A 12,477-nucleotide genomic window follows, 5' to 3' on the forward strand; every position below is an offset into this window, starting at 1 on the left:
CGGAATCAATGCTTTTCCCACAGAATGTTCACGCCCCGTATTTGGAAACCAAATCTTTAGATGATAAATGCTAAACACCTGACCTGTGACATTCCTTATGCCCCTCAGTTTTAGACTCCGAATTCCATGATGTAATCATGAGTATTCGCACATAAAGTGCCATGTAAACTCCTGACCTGAGGAAATACTCAAACTCCACGGTCTCTTTAATTTGTTTTTCCTGCTTGGTGAAATATTTCAACCCTTTCATCGATCCTATATCTTCATGATCTCATTCATGCATTTTTCTTTTTCTACTGAATTCTCTAAGAAAGCCACACAGGAAAAAAAAAAGTTATCATCAACACTTTTGTGGGTCTAGCATTTAATAATGACTAAAATAGCCTAGCTGGGTGGTGGGTGTTAACACACACCTTTAACCCAGCACTTGAGAGGCAGGGGCAGGCGGGTCTCCCTTTCAGTCTGAGGTAGAGGTGAGAGCTAGTGGCCGGCTGGTTTGCTTTTCTGATCTTCAGCTTGAACTTGTACCCCAATATCAGTCACTGGGTCTTTTATTTTTCCTTTTACAGTCAGTACTTGGCTGAAACCCTAGGCAGAGCTACTACTATTAATACTGGGAGAAACTAGGAAGAAGAGGGCAAGAGAAAGTGGGATTCACACATCTATTCTGTTCTGAAAAAAAAAAGACAAAGATAAAACCAGCTAGAACAGACTAAATGGACAATGAGGACAGGGACTATTTTATATGATCTTAAAATAGGATCGTAAGGGCTGGAGAGATGGCTCAGAGGTTAAGAGCACAGGTTGTTCTTCCAGAGGTCCTGAGTTCAATTCCCAGCAACCACATGGTGGCTCACAACCATCTGTAATGAGATCTGGTGTCTTCTTCTGGTCTGCAGGCATGCATGCAGACAGAACACTGTATACATAATAAATAAATCTAAAAAAAATAGGATCTTAAGTTCTAAATACTGTTTAGCTACCTGTGTCACTTTACAAGACAATTTTCTGTCTCTGAGTCTTGGGGTATTCTCAGAGTGAACTGAGAGAAGAGTCCCATGACCTCCAAGGACATTTGCAACAACAGCTCAGGAGTCTATGAACAGTAACAGAGACATGAGTAGCAACACTAAACTCCCAAACAACACAATGTTCTTTCGGTGGGTGGCTCTGCCTCGCACTGAGCTCCAACATGAACGCTTTTTCTCCATCTACTCGGCACTCTACTTTGGGAATCTCAGAGTACGGGAGACGCTAGACTAGAGAAGCTAAGCAGGGTACAGGGAGGCAGGCAGGCATTCTGACAAGGAACTCACAGGCCCGGCCTTAGGTATACGATGCTAGATAGCATAAGCCTGGGATGCCTTGGGCATACGATTCTCGGGAAGAGACTGGGCCAAAGAGAGAGAGAAATAGATTAGGTGAGCTGGCTGCAGTGCAACCAACCATCTCTGCAGTGGCAAAAGCCTGGCAAGGGTGACAAGCATCCTCAGATATGATCTTATCTATGGTCTGGCTCCTTTGCCCCCAGCCCCCAAGATCTGAATCTGATTCGACAGCCTTGTCATGGAGTCTACAAGCTGATCAAGTTCTCTCCATTCCTCCCCCCAAAAAAACAGCCAAAATCACAAACTAATCTGGAAATTCCACAAAGAATGGATTGTAAATGGTCTCGGTAAATGGAACACATTCTAGAACGGAGTTCCTGGCCTATCTGGAGGCCCAAAGCAGTAAGCGTCCCATTACCATCGAGAAATGAAAATCTAGCAACATATGGTTCATACAATGACAAACAGAATTAGTCTTGCAATCTCTTGGATCCTGAGTTCGCCTGAGAAAGATCCACCCAATGAAGGAAGGATAACAGGAGACCAACGGAGAAGCTGCCACCAGAGAACCAAAAAGCAGAAGAGGGTCACAAAGGTGGAGGTGAGAAGTACAGGCTCCAAGGGCACTGTTTAGTTACAGCATAGAGCGACGGGCACCCCGAATTTCTTGACTCATATGGAGTAAAACACGAGACTTAGAAAGGACTGAGAACTTAAGAAGCTGAAAACCAAATATGCAGGTTGTCAAATCCCATCAGTTTGATGTGCTTTTCTCTCACATAAACCCTATGGTTTGGGGACAGTGGGACTCAGCATTCTAATTGACAAGGGCAGAGTGCTGGGCTGTCTCCTGCAGGGCTCTAAACCTGGAGCCTCTGAGGCAAGATCTTCCTTCTTGGAAAGTTTAGCTTTGTATGGAGAATGCAAATCGCCCCGGCTCCGTAACCCAGAGTTCCACTCTGACATAATCCGTGAGGGTCACAATAAAATCTGCAAGACACTGTTGAGATTGACTTCTGAGGGTCCAGAGAAAGAGAGAAAAGGGAACACAATCTTATAAACCAGTATGTGTTGTGGGATATTAATTGTAGATGTGTATTAACGTTTGTTAATGCTGTGGAACATTTGTTTAATGATGCAAAGATGTTGCCTTTGTTGAACTCTGTGAAGCTGTGTTACTCTGCCTGTCTACAACACTTGATTGGTCTAATAAAGAGCTACACGGCCAATAGCAAGTCAGGAGAAAGGATAGGCGGGGCTGGCAAGCAGAGAGTATAAATAGGGGAGAAGTCTGGGAGGAGGAGATCAAGGAATGAGAGAGTGGGCCAGCCACCCAACCACACAGCCAGCCACAGAGTAAGAAGTAAAGAAAGGTAAATGGAATAGAGAAAGATACAAGCCCAGAGGCAAAAGGTAGACTCGATAATTTAAGTTAAGAAAAGCTGGCTAGAAACAAGCCAAGCTAAGGCTGGACATTCATAAGAAAGAATAAGACTCCGTGTGATTTATTTGGGAGCTGGGTACCCCCGTCCCCCGCCCCCAAAAGAGCCAAAGAGTAAAACCAACAACAAGAAATATGGGTTTGTTTCTCAGAGAAGTGAGATTTGGTGTGCTGGTTTCAGAAAGGGTTTTGGAGGCCTGACAGTAAATGGGCTTCGGACAGAGCCCGCCAACTGTCACCTCTAAAATCTCTCTCTCTCTCTCTCTCTCTCTCTCTCTCTCTCTCTCTCTCTCTCTCTGTGTGTGTGTGTGTGTGTGTGTGTGTGTGTGTGTGCACGCGCGCGCCTTAAATCGCTGTGTCTAGCAAAAGTACAATCACCATCTTGGTTTTCTACAAACATTATCATGGGAAGAAGAGCCAAACACAAGCTGGTAGGAGGTCTTTTCTCTATCATGATAGAAAACTAAAATAAAAAAATCAATAATGTAGATCAATGGGGCTTTCTGAGAATAGTGACATCATCAAAGCCAGTTAATTCCCACTCCTTGCTCAGTTTAGCATCCTAGTGAAACGAGACGCGTTCTTAGTAAGCTGTCTTCAGCAACCCAAGTTATGGTTAAGGTTCTTTTTCAGCTGTAGTTTCCGCACTGCAACGAATCCGTGCGGCGTGGCACCCATATGCAGCTCTAATTTGGCCGGTGCCCTTTGACACATACAGAAGGGCCGGGGTGAATGCAGGCTAACTTGCCTCAGAAAGGAATTCTCAAAGAGCAATCCCTAGATCAACTCCCATGAACTTCTTAGAAATACAGAGTCGACACCCATTTCAGATCTGCTGATCTGGGAACTGAGGCTGGGCCCAGAGTCTACTTGATAAGCTCTTCGGACGAGAGCCACTGCCTCAAATCAGCTCTCCAACTCTGCACCTCAGTTTCCCTGCCAGACCCCGAACCACATTGCCATTTCACAGGCGTCAGACTGGCCCGTTATCTTGAGGATGTAAAACTGATGAGGTCATAGACCTATGCTCCAGATCCGTGGTCAGACGTAAGAGCAAATAAATGGGTTTAATTCTATGAATTAAAGGGACTTCTCACCTTGGTTTTGTTCCTAGTCTTAATAGGGACTGGACAAAACAATGGGATATCTAGAGAATCTAAATAATATCGAGATCACCAGCCTAAATCACTTCTCACAAACTAGGAGCTATGGAACTCACCTACTCACCATCAGGTGTGCCCAACAGCATTCCATCTTCAAGTGGCTACACATATCTTAAAGTCATGGGGGCGGTAGCACAATCGTATTGTTCAAGTTCTCAGAACATCTACTTCTGCCACACTGCTGTTTTTTCCTTTTAAAAAAAAGATCACTGATGGACTGGGGTGCAGTTTGGTTTTGGACAGCTTACCCAAGATCCTGCATTCAAGCAGCAGGCCCCGGGAACAACAGCACTGATGGCCTCACGCAGGGTTCCCTTTGACTAAATGACAGAAGAGGCCCAGTAACAGCCTGGTTTAGACAAGCTGTCCCAGCCAAGAGCCAACTACTCTATCTTGTTAACTTTATTCAGAGAGAGTCCCAGGTAAATAGAAGTTTAACTATTATGTCTTATCCATATTATCAGTTGAAAGAGATAAGAATTTACACGGATAGAATATGACTAACAGCATAGCCAGATAGGGATATTTTTAAAAAGACAATTTGCTTTAAATTGTGTGTGCGTGTGTGTGTGTGTGTGTGTGTGTGTGTGTGTGTGTGTGTGTGCGCGTGTGTGTGTGTATGTGTGTTTGTGTGTGTGTGTGGTGGGTCCCAGGGATCCAACTCAGATCAGGCTCGGTGGCAGGCATCTTTCCTCGATGCACCATCTCGCTGGCCTCACATAGTTACTTTAAAGAGGAAGATGGCAGAGCCTGTGATTAGAATCTGGAAAAGCACTATGTGAGCGCATTTCTCCACAAGGAGCCTGTAATACCCAGTGGTTTGGGTGTGCGTGAATGCATGCCAGAAGGTCTCAATGCAGAGGCAGCTCTTAGCCTTGCAGACTAAATATCCACTCTCTGGATGTCAACCAGGCCTTTTGTTTTGTTTTTGTTTTTCTCATTATTCCAAGATTTGATTCTTAGGCTCTGGAACAAAGGGGTCGTTGTGGCAGGAAGAGATATTTAAATTCAACACTATGACTTCCCTTGAGGCTGACCTGGTGATTGCTGAGTGGTCAAGATGCCAAAAGCAGAGAAACAAACAATCTTAAGTCCTTAATAAGGCACCGCATCCAGATGTCGGACCATGCCGCTCTGTAAGTGAGGTTAAGACCCTGTATCCCTCACCGTAAGCGTCTGCCCGCAATGAAATTAGTTGTGCAGTTCTCAGTGGACTCCTCCTACGTCAGGATCTCGGGTGTAGCTCGCTTCCCTGGAGTTTGGGCTCGAATTCTCACCCACTTATTAAGTCTATAAGTTTCCCCCACTGCTAAACTAGTCAATTCCTTTCCTGCCTAACTGATCCAGGTGCCCTCTTGTAGGAGGAAAAGAAAAACCCAAGGAGGCTCCTTTTACAGAGTGGAAATACTCTGTATAAAAGAAACAAAGCAACGATCAGAGCAAAATGATACTAAAATAGTCCTAAACGTGCATTTTGTTTAATGAGCAGCTGTGGGCAAAAGGCAATCTAAGAATATAAACCTTTGCTGAAAACTATAATGAGAAAGAGTAGGACAAAAACAGAGAGATTTTTTTTTTTGTTATATTTCTTTGATGAGACTATAAATTCCACGACAGCACAGAGGTCTATCTGATTGACTACTGTATGTCCAGTAGTTGAATGGTGTCTCTTGTTATTGATTTATGAACTCAAATAGTTGGTTGAATGGATGGATACCAGCTAGCTAGCCTCAGGAAAAAGGGGCCTGGGGCTGGTGGTGGTACTAGAAGTACTGAAAAGTGTGGGCTAGAATGTTTAACTGAGGTACTGGGAAAAAGAAAGGTGTGTGATAAGAAACACATAAAGGGTAAGAGTGCTCTTGCGGCCGTGTTTTGACTGGGCTGTATCTCAGTTACTTTCATGCTTTGACTGAAGCATGGGGCAGCCTCCTGCTGGTACTTGGCTAAAAGTATCTGACTTTCAGTTCAGAACTTAGGCTTTCTACTCTTGGTCACACTCAGTACTACCCACTGAACAGTCGAGGCTTCCCTTCCTGCCGTAAAAGGGGCACCAGAAAGGAAGCTGGTGTCTAGGGATGACAATCAAGAGATCCTCAAAAAGATTGATAAAAGAAAGTGACAGACCTTAATGAGAAAAGGAAAAAGGAACTCTAAAGGGTCCTAAAATGCTAATCAAGTGTAAACACTGTCAAGGTGGTTTACAAAAGCCTGAAGGAAATCCTTTTGGCTTGTTTTGCTTTGGCTGTCCTGGAACTTGCTTGTAGACCAGGCTGCCCTTGGACCCAGAGATCCACCTGCTTCTGCCTCCCCTCTGCTGGGATTAGAGGTGTGTGCCAACAGGCCTGGCCTAGAGTGGACTCCTTAAGGAAATCAATCTGTTACTGTGTTACAAATTCTTTTCCTTACTTGCATAAGGAGTTCAATCTCAGGCTAGTCAACCTCTTTAGCAAATGGAAAGGGAAGCTTCGGAAAAAATTTAAAAATGCACAATATGTCCATATGTAAGACTTGTTATTTAAAAAAATATTTCTTGGCAGGGAGGATTTAATTTAATCTCCTTTGGAAAAATAAACATACTACTGGTTGATATTAGAAAGGCAATTGTCCAACACGGAAAGCTATAATTCTGAGAAAACTATAATTCAGGTATACAATTAATATATATTAATAAACACGTTTCTAAATACACAAAATGGAGAAGTAAAACCTATTATCACCTGCATTCTACATTCTCAAAGAAAGACAATAGTCACCACACTCTTCCCTTTGTGGTCAGGCTCTGCAGAGGACATGACTAACAGCATTCTAGACAGCCGGGTACCAAGAGATGGATGGGGGCTCTGTGCCTTTCTGTTCACATGCGGGCCTACCTTCACTCAGTAGACCCAGAAGTAGTCAAGGAACCTTCCTTGCATCTACAACACGACATCTCAAGGGAAGGTGGCTGTGGGGTCTACATTTAAAACCCTACAAGCAGCCATGAGACTTCTGACTGAGAACACCCTCAAGTGTTTATTTCACCTCTGTGACTTCTGGATTCTTCTAAGAGCACAAAAAAGCAAATGCCTAAAAAACGTCACTCTACAACAGAAACATTTTTTTCTTAGAAGCCTGTTGATCCAGTATCTGCCCATTCCTTTATTTTTAATTGAATCTAGCCACTTTAATGGTACATACTAACAGCTGGAGAGGAAGAGTTTTTTTAAGGCTTACTTCCTTTAAACTGTTTAAAAGCAGAACGGCCACATGCTGGTCTAAACACAACACATGACTCTGCTTCAGCCTGGACCTCAACAAAGAATAATACAATATTCCTGTTTCCATTTTCCCTAGACAAACCTCAGTCCTAGGGTATGAAGTCAGACTCTCACAGGAAGTCACCCTCATAAGTTCTGAAACGATGCTCTAGATAGAAAACAAAAGACACATAATGGGAAACCAGTCGCCATTTGTTTTCCCACCAGCGAGAGTTCAATTGTACAACATCCTTTTATTACAAAGCCAAGCTACTACTCAGAGTCATAACTTAACTCTTTGTAATACAAATGACCTTATGCTTAGGTCATAAAATGAGGAGGGAAAAAAAAAACAAACTCTCTTATTTCAAGCAATTTCTGTAGCAAAATTGAAGAGCCAGGATATCAGAATCTGATATGCCTGTCAGATCCTTTCGAGTTGTGATAAATCTGACTAAAAATTCATATAGAGTGGGGTATGCTGGTCCACGCCTTCAAGCCCAGCACTCCAGAGGCAGAGATGGGTGGATCTCTATGGGTTAGAGGCTAGCCTGGTCTACATAGCAAGTTCTAAGCCAGACAAAGCTATGTAGTGAGAAATTGTCTCAAAAAAAAAAAAAAAAAAAACAAAATTCATATGGTAGGGTGGGGCTGGAGAGACAGCTCAGTAGTAAGACGTGCTTGCAGCTCAGTTCCCAATACCCATGTCCTCCAGTTCACCACTGCCTGTAAGTCCAACTCCAGGGGATCTGACGCCCTCTTCTGGTCTCTGTGGGTATGTGCGCTTACATGCAATACACACACACACACACACACACACACACACACACACACACACCATGTGCACATTACACATAGTTCAAAAATAATAAAAAAATTTAATTCACGTTCAGAGTGTGGTGAGATGCTCAATGAGTTTCTTAGATTTTTTTTTTTTTTATTGCTGTGATAAGACACCATACCAAGGCAACTTACAGAAGACATAGTTTATTTGGGGCTTATGGTTTCACATGGTTAGAGTCCATGACCATCATGGTGGCCAGCATGGCAGCGGGCAGGCAGGGTGCTGGAGCAGTGACTGTGAGCTCACACACTGATTCCCAAGTAGAATGCAGGGAGAGAGGCACCAGTTTTCTAAAACCTTAAAGCCCACCCACAGTGACACATCCCCTCCAAGCAAGGCCACACCTCCTAATCCTTCCCAAATAGTTTCACCAACTGGGGACCAAGAATTCACACATATAAGCCCACGGGGCCTTTCTCTTCTAATCCACCACAAGCAGTAAGAGTTGCAAGCATGGAAATCTGAGTTCAAATTCCCAGCGTGACATAAAAAGCTGAGCATGGCTGTGCAGGCCTGTAATCCTAGCGATGGGGTCAGAGACAGGTAGATCTCAAAGGCCTGCTGGCCAGACAGCCTAGCCAGAACAGTAAGATTCCAGTTCAATGAGACACCATATCTCAAGACAATATGGTAGAAAGCAACAGAGAAAGACACCCAACATACTCCTCCGTCTGGCCTCTTCGAGCCCCACCACACACAAATAAATAAATAAATAAATAAATAAATAAATAAATCATATGGAAAGTAAATAAGACACAGCCTAGGTAATGTATTACTAAGAATGCACGTTGCTGGGCGTTGGTGGCGCAGCGCCTTTAATCCCAGCACTCAGGAGGCAGAGGCAGGCGGATCTCTGTGAGTTCGAGACCAGCCTGGTCTACAAGAGCTAGACAGGACAGCCTCCAAAGCCACAGAGAAATCCTGTCTCGAAAAACCAAAAAAAAAAAAAAAATAAAAGGATGCACGTTAATGTTTATTTACTCCATGATATTCTATTTGTAAAGTTCTTTCCAATTACTTTAAGGGTTAGCAAGCACAGCTCACAGGCCCACCTACTGCCCATTGAAGCTTTACTGAAACACAGCCATACTTACTGTCTATACATACTGTCTATGACAGCTTTCCTGCTACAGCCACACAGGCGGATAGCTGTGACAGACTGCAGTCCATCAAACCAAATATAAGTGGCCCTTCACGGGAAAGGTCTAACTAATGGGTCTTAAACTTTAACAATCACACCTAGCACTGGGAGAGCTTGTTAAACAGCTGTTCTCTGTTTCCAGAGGTCATGGTTTCCAACGTGCGCAGAAGCCGCTGTCTATGAGCTCAACTTTGGGAGCCGCTGGTCTATCGTATCTAATCACAGATTAACCATGCCCCACAATACACAGACTTAATACCTAAACTCAGTAAAGAGCGTAGCTAGCGCAGATGAAGTGAGGTTTCAAAGGGGAGAAGAGTTGATAGGACGGCTCAGTGGGGGAGGGCACTTGCCTGACAACCTGAGTTCGGTCCCCGGAACTCATGGTGGAAAGAGAAAGCCGATTTCCTCACAGTCTCTGACCTCCACATTGGCACTGTGCATGGCACATCTGTACATACACCATACACACACACACACACACACACATCTGTACACACACACACACACACACACACTCACACACACACACACACAATTAATAGTAAATTAATTTTTAAAAGAGAGAAATAAGATAGCTCTCTTGACTTACATGGAACTCTTGGTAACTAATAAAGTACATTTCAGGCTGGCACAGTGGTGAGTGCCTCTAACTCCAGCATTCAGAACATGGAGCCAGGAGGATCATGAACTCAGAGCCAGCCCAGGCCAGACAGCAAGTTCTAAGCCAGTCGGGGAAACACAGGAAGACCCCGTTCATTAAAAAAGCAAAGACGTACTGTCCTAGTGAAGACTTCTAAGGGCAGGAGGGTTTTAAATTTCAGGCCTACCTGGACTACGGAGACTGTTAAAGACCAGACTGGGCAACTAAGAAGATCCTGTCTCAACATAAAAAGTCTTCGCAAAATGACAAGAAAAAAAAACAAAAAAAAAAACAAAAAAACAGATGGAACTAGTGGCTGACATGGCTGCCACACAATTCTTCAGTCTGTATCTTAAAACTAACTCACTGGAAATACAACCTGGACAGTTCCAAAGCCAGGAGTGCTTGGTATGTGAGGAGCACACAGAAAGAGACGGGTAATGTCAACACTCAAAGAAAGAACGAAAACCCTTCTAGAGGGGGTCCAGACATAAAACTACCCAGGTAAATAAAAAGCAAAACAAATAAAAACAACAACAACTTTTTAAGGTAGAAAACAAACACTTGTCTTTAAAATAAAATGCACGTAACAGACGCCAGTTGGTTCTGTTCTCAAAAAAGGCCTTTAAAATAGCAGAGTGCGGCCTTCTGACCTTCCGCAGCCATCCTACACGGAGGAGCTCAGGGTAAATGTTAGGAATTCATAAGGTCGCTGTCAGACTTAGAATGTACACCACTACTATACAGAGAGGAGACCCAATTATAAATGCTTGAAGAACACTCACTGAAACATGAGTTATAAAATAGTATTGTCAGAGAAAGCAAGAACGAACACGGTAATTAGCACTGGATGGTGTTCCCACTACATACTCATGGCTCTGATGAATCAGTGGAAGTCTCCCTGAATCCTTTGTTGCGTGTTCAAAAGAACACCTCACAGGAGTGAGGATGTACTTGCTTCATCTGATAAAAAGGGAAGGAGATTTTGCATTGGTTTGGAAAGACTACTGAAAGATTACAATGCTGCAACTTATAAACCTTTGAAAGTTATATCTGAGTATTTAAAAACTGTCCTACCCAGACAGGAGCCTAGAATGAGGTAGTCAGCCAGACAACTATTCAAGGAGACAACAATGGAAGACCTTCAAAGCTGCACGAGATCAAATGGGGTCAGTTTAAAAAGTCCTGTCTATTCTATTCCTGGGGGTTTCGTCTCTGAGAGGCAGCCCGAGGAAAAACCTTTACTGCCTTCAGCTTTTCTAGAGAAAGATTACAGAAACAACACACTTGTCTCTTTTTTCCTTCTTGAAACTTATCAGCCTAACAGATCTGTGTGGCAGGACAGGTCCTGTCTCTGCAGGTAGCTCTTTCTCCCACACATCCCTTAGACATCTGTATATCTCTAAACCAGAGACAGGTAGGTAACTCAGGCACCTCAGGCGACCTTTAGTGACACCGGTCTTCACCCTGCAAATGGGGTTTCTTCTCACAAGTGACTTACAGAAGGAAAACATACTGAAACATTATGCCTGATTCAGTCACTTTTCAGTACAACGTTATCTTTAAAGCCAAAACGTTCCAATAATTTATTTGCTTTGGAAAAACTAAATCAAACAAGTACTTTTAAGAAACATGTAAGTTTCTTCAATTTTAGCTCAAGCAATACAGGTTATATGTTCAGTCACCCATTAAAAGAATTCGGAATTCGCAGGAGAAGCAACCATCCAAAACTCAGAAAAGCAAAAACAGTTTAATCGGCTGTAATCACGTTCATTATGAAATAAACCTTCTCTTAAGCAAATTAACCAGAGGCCCCAAATGTACACAAAGTATGCCAGTTTTTTTGGAGGGGGCAGATTTAATTTTCAAAAGTAATTTTTAAAAACATGATTTGTAAAAAACAAAATTATGTTTACAGATTAAAAAGTAACCTTTTTTTGTTTGTTTTGTTTTTAAAACAAGTTTTAAACTAGGTATAAACTAATTCTCAATAAAGGCGTGAAGAGTCACTGACCTCCATTTCCACAGCGGCGATGCTCTGGTCATAATGGCCCATCAGGTTAGGGAAGAATGTCATATTGTAGGCCATTTTCATGCACCTGGGGACAGTGATTGGCTCACAGGTGAAGAGGCTGTGTCCCCTCACCGCGGGCAGGAAAAGGCACAGCCACAGAAATGGAGACATTTCCATCTTCCTCGCTTCCGACTTCAGCACATGGTTGGGGTTTAACCTTAAACGCCTTTGTCACCGGGACGTTCCCATCCAGAGACAAGCGTTCAAACGCCTCATCTCATTAGTTTTGCCATTTTGTGGGAAGCTGCTTCCTGAAGAGGAGTTCTGGGTCAACCTCTGTAAAAACAAACCCGGGGTGTGTTGTCAGCAACGCTGGTCACACAATCAGATTTACGTCAAACTTTATACTTAGGTGACTGACACTGGAGGGACAATTATGGAAAATTCCATCCTAGCAAGAGCCCCGCTTCCACCTGCCCTGGCATGGAATGGAGCGTGTTTGTTCTTTGCTAAGGAAGCTTCAATTCTGGAGCACCGCTGATGAAGGAAGGTTTAGGGTGAGACCCTGGGTGGAAGAGCGACCCAGGGATGTGGGGGTTAGAGGTAAGGAATGGGGGTGGGGGGCGCAGCCCAGGACTTGGTACTCTCACTATATAGAGGAAAACCG

The 12,477-nt window shown here is 43.5% G+C and overlaps 1 protein-coding gene across 1 annotated transcript in view; it reads right to left on the reverse strand.

The window, feature by feature from the left end:
* Positions 1-11,987, reverse strand: part of Fzd6 (frizzled class receptor 6) — a 28,792-nt gene extending 16,805 nt beyond the window's left edge. The window contains exon 1 of the mRNA XM_035449687.1: positions 11,811-11,987. Coding sequence (XP_035305578.1) covers positions 11,811-11,987 — 177 coding nt within the window. The remainder of the gene's footprint in view (positions 1-11,810) is intronic.
* Positions 11,988-12,477: the final 490 nt, after the last annotated feature.

Source organism: Cricetulus griseus, chromosome 10 (assembly GCF_003668045.3).
Source record: "Cricetulus griseus strain 17A/GY chromosome 10, alternate assembly CriGri-PICRH-1.0, whole genome shotgun sequence".
In the NCBI taxonomy this organism is placed as follows: Eukaryota; Metazoa; Chordata; class Mammalia; order Rodentia; family Cricetidae; genus Cricetulus; species Cricetulus griseus.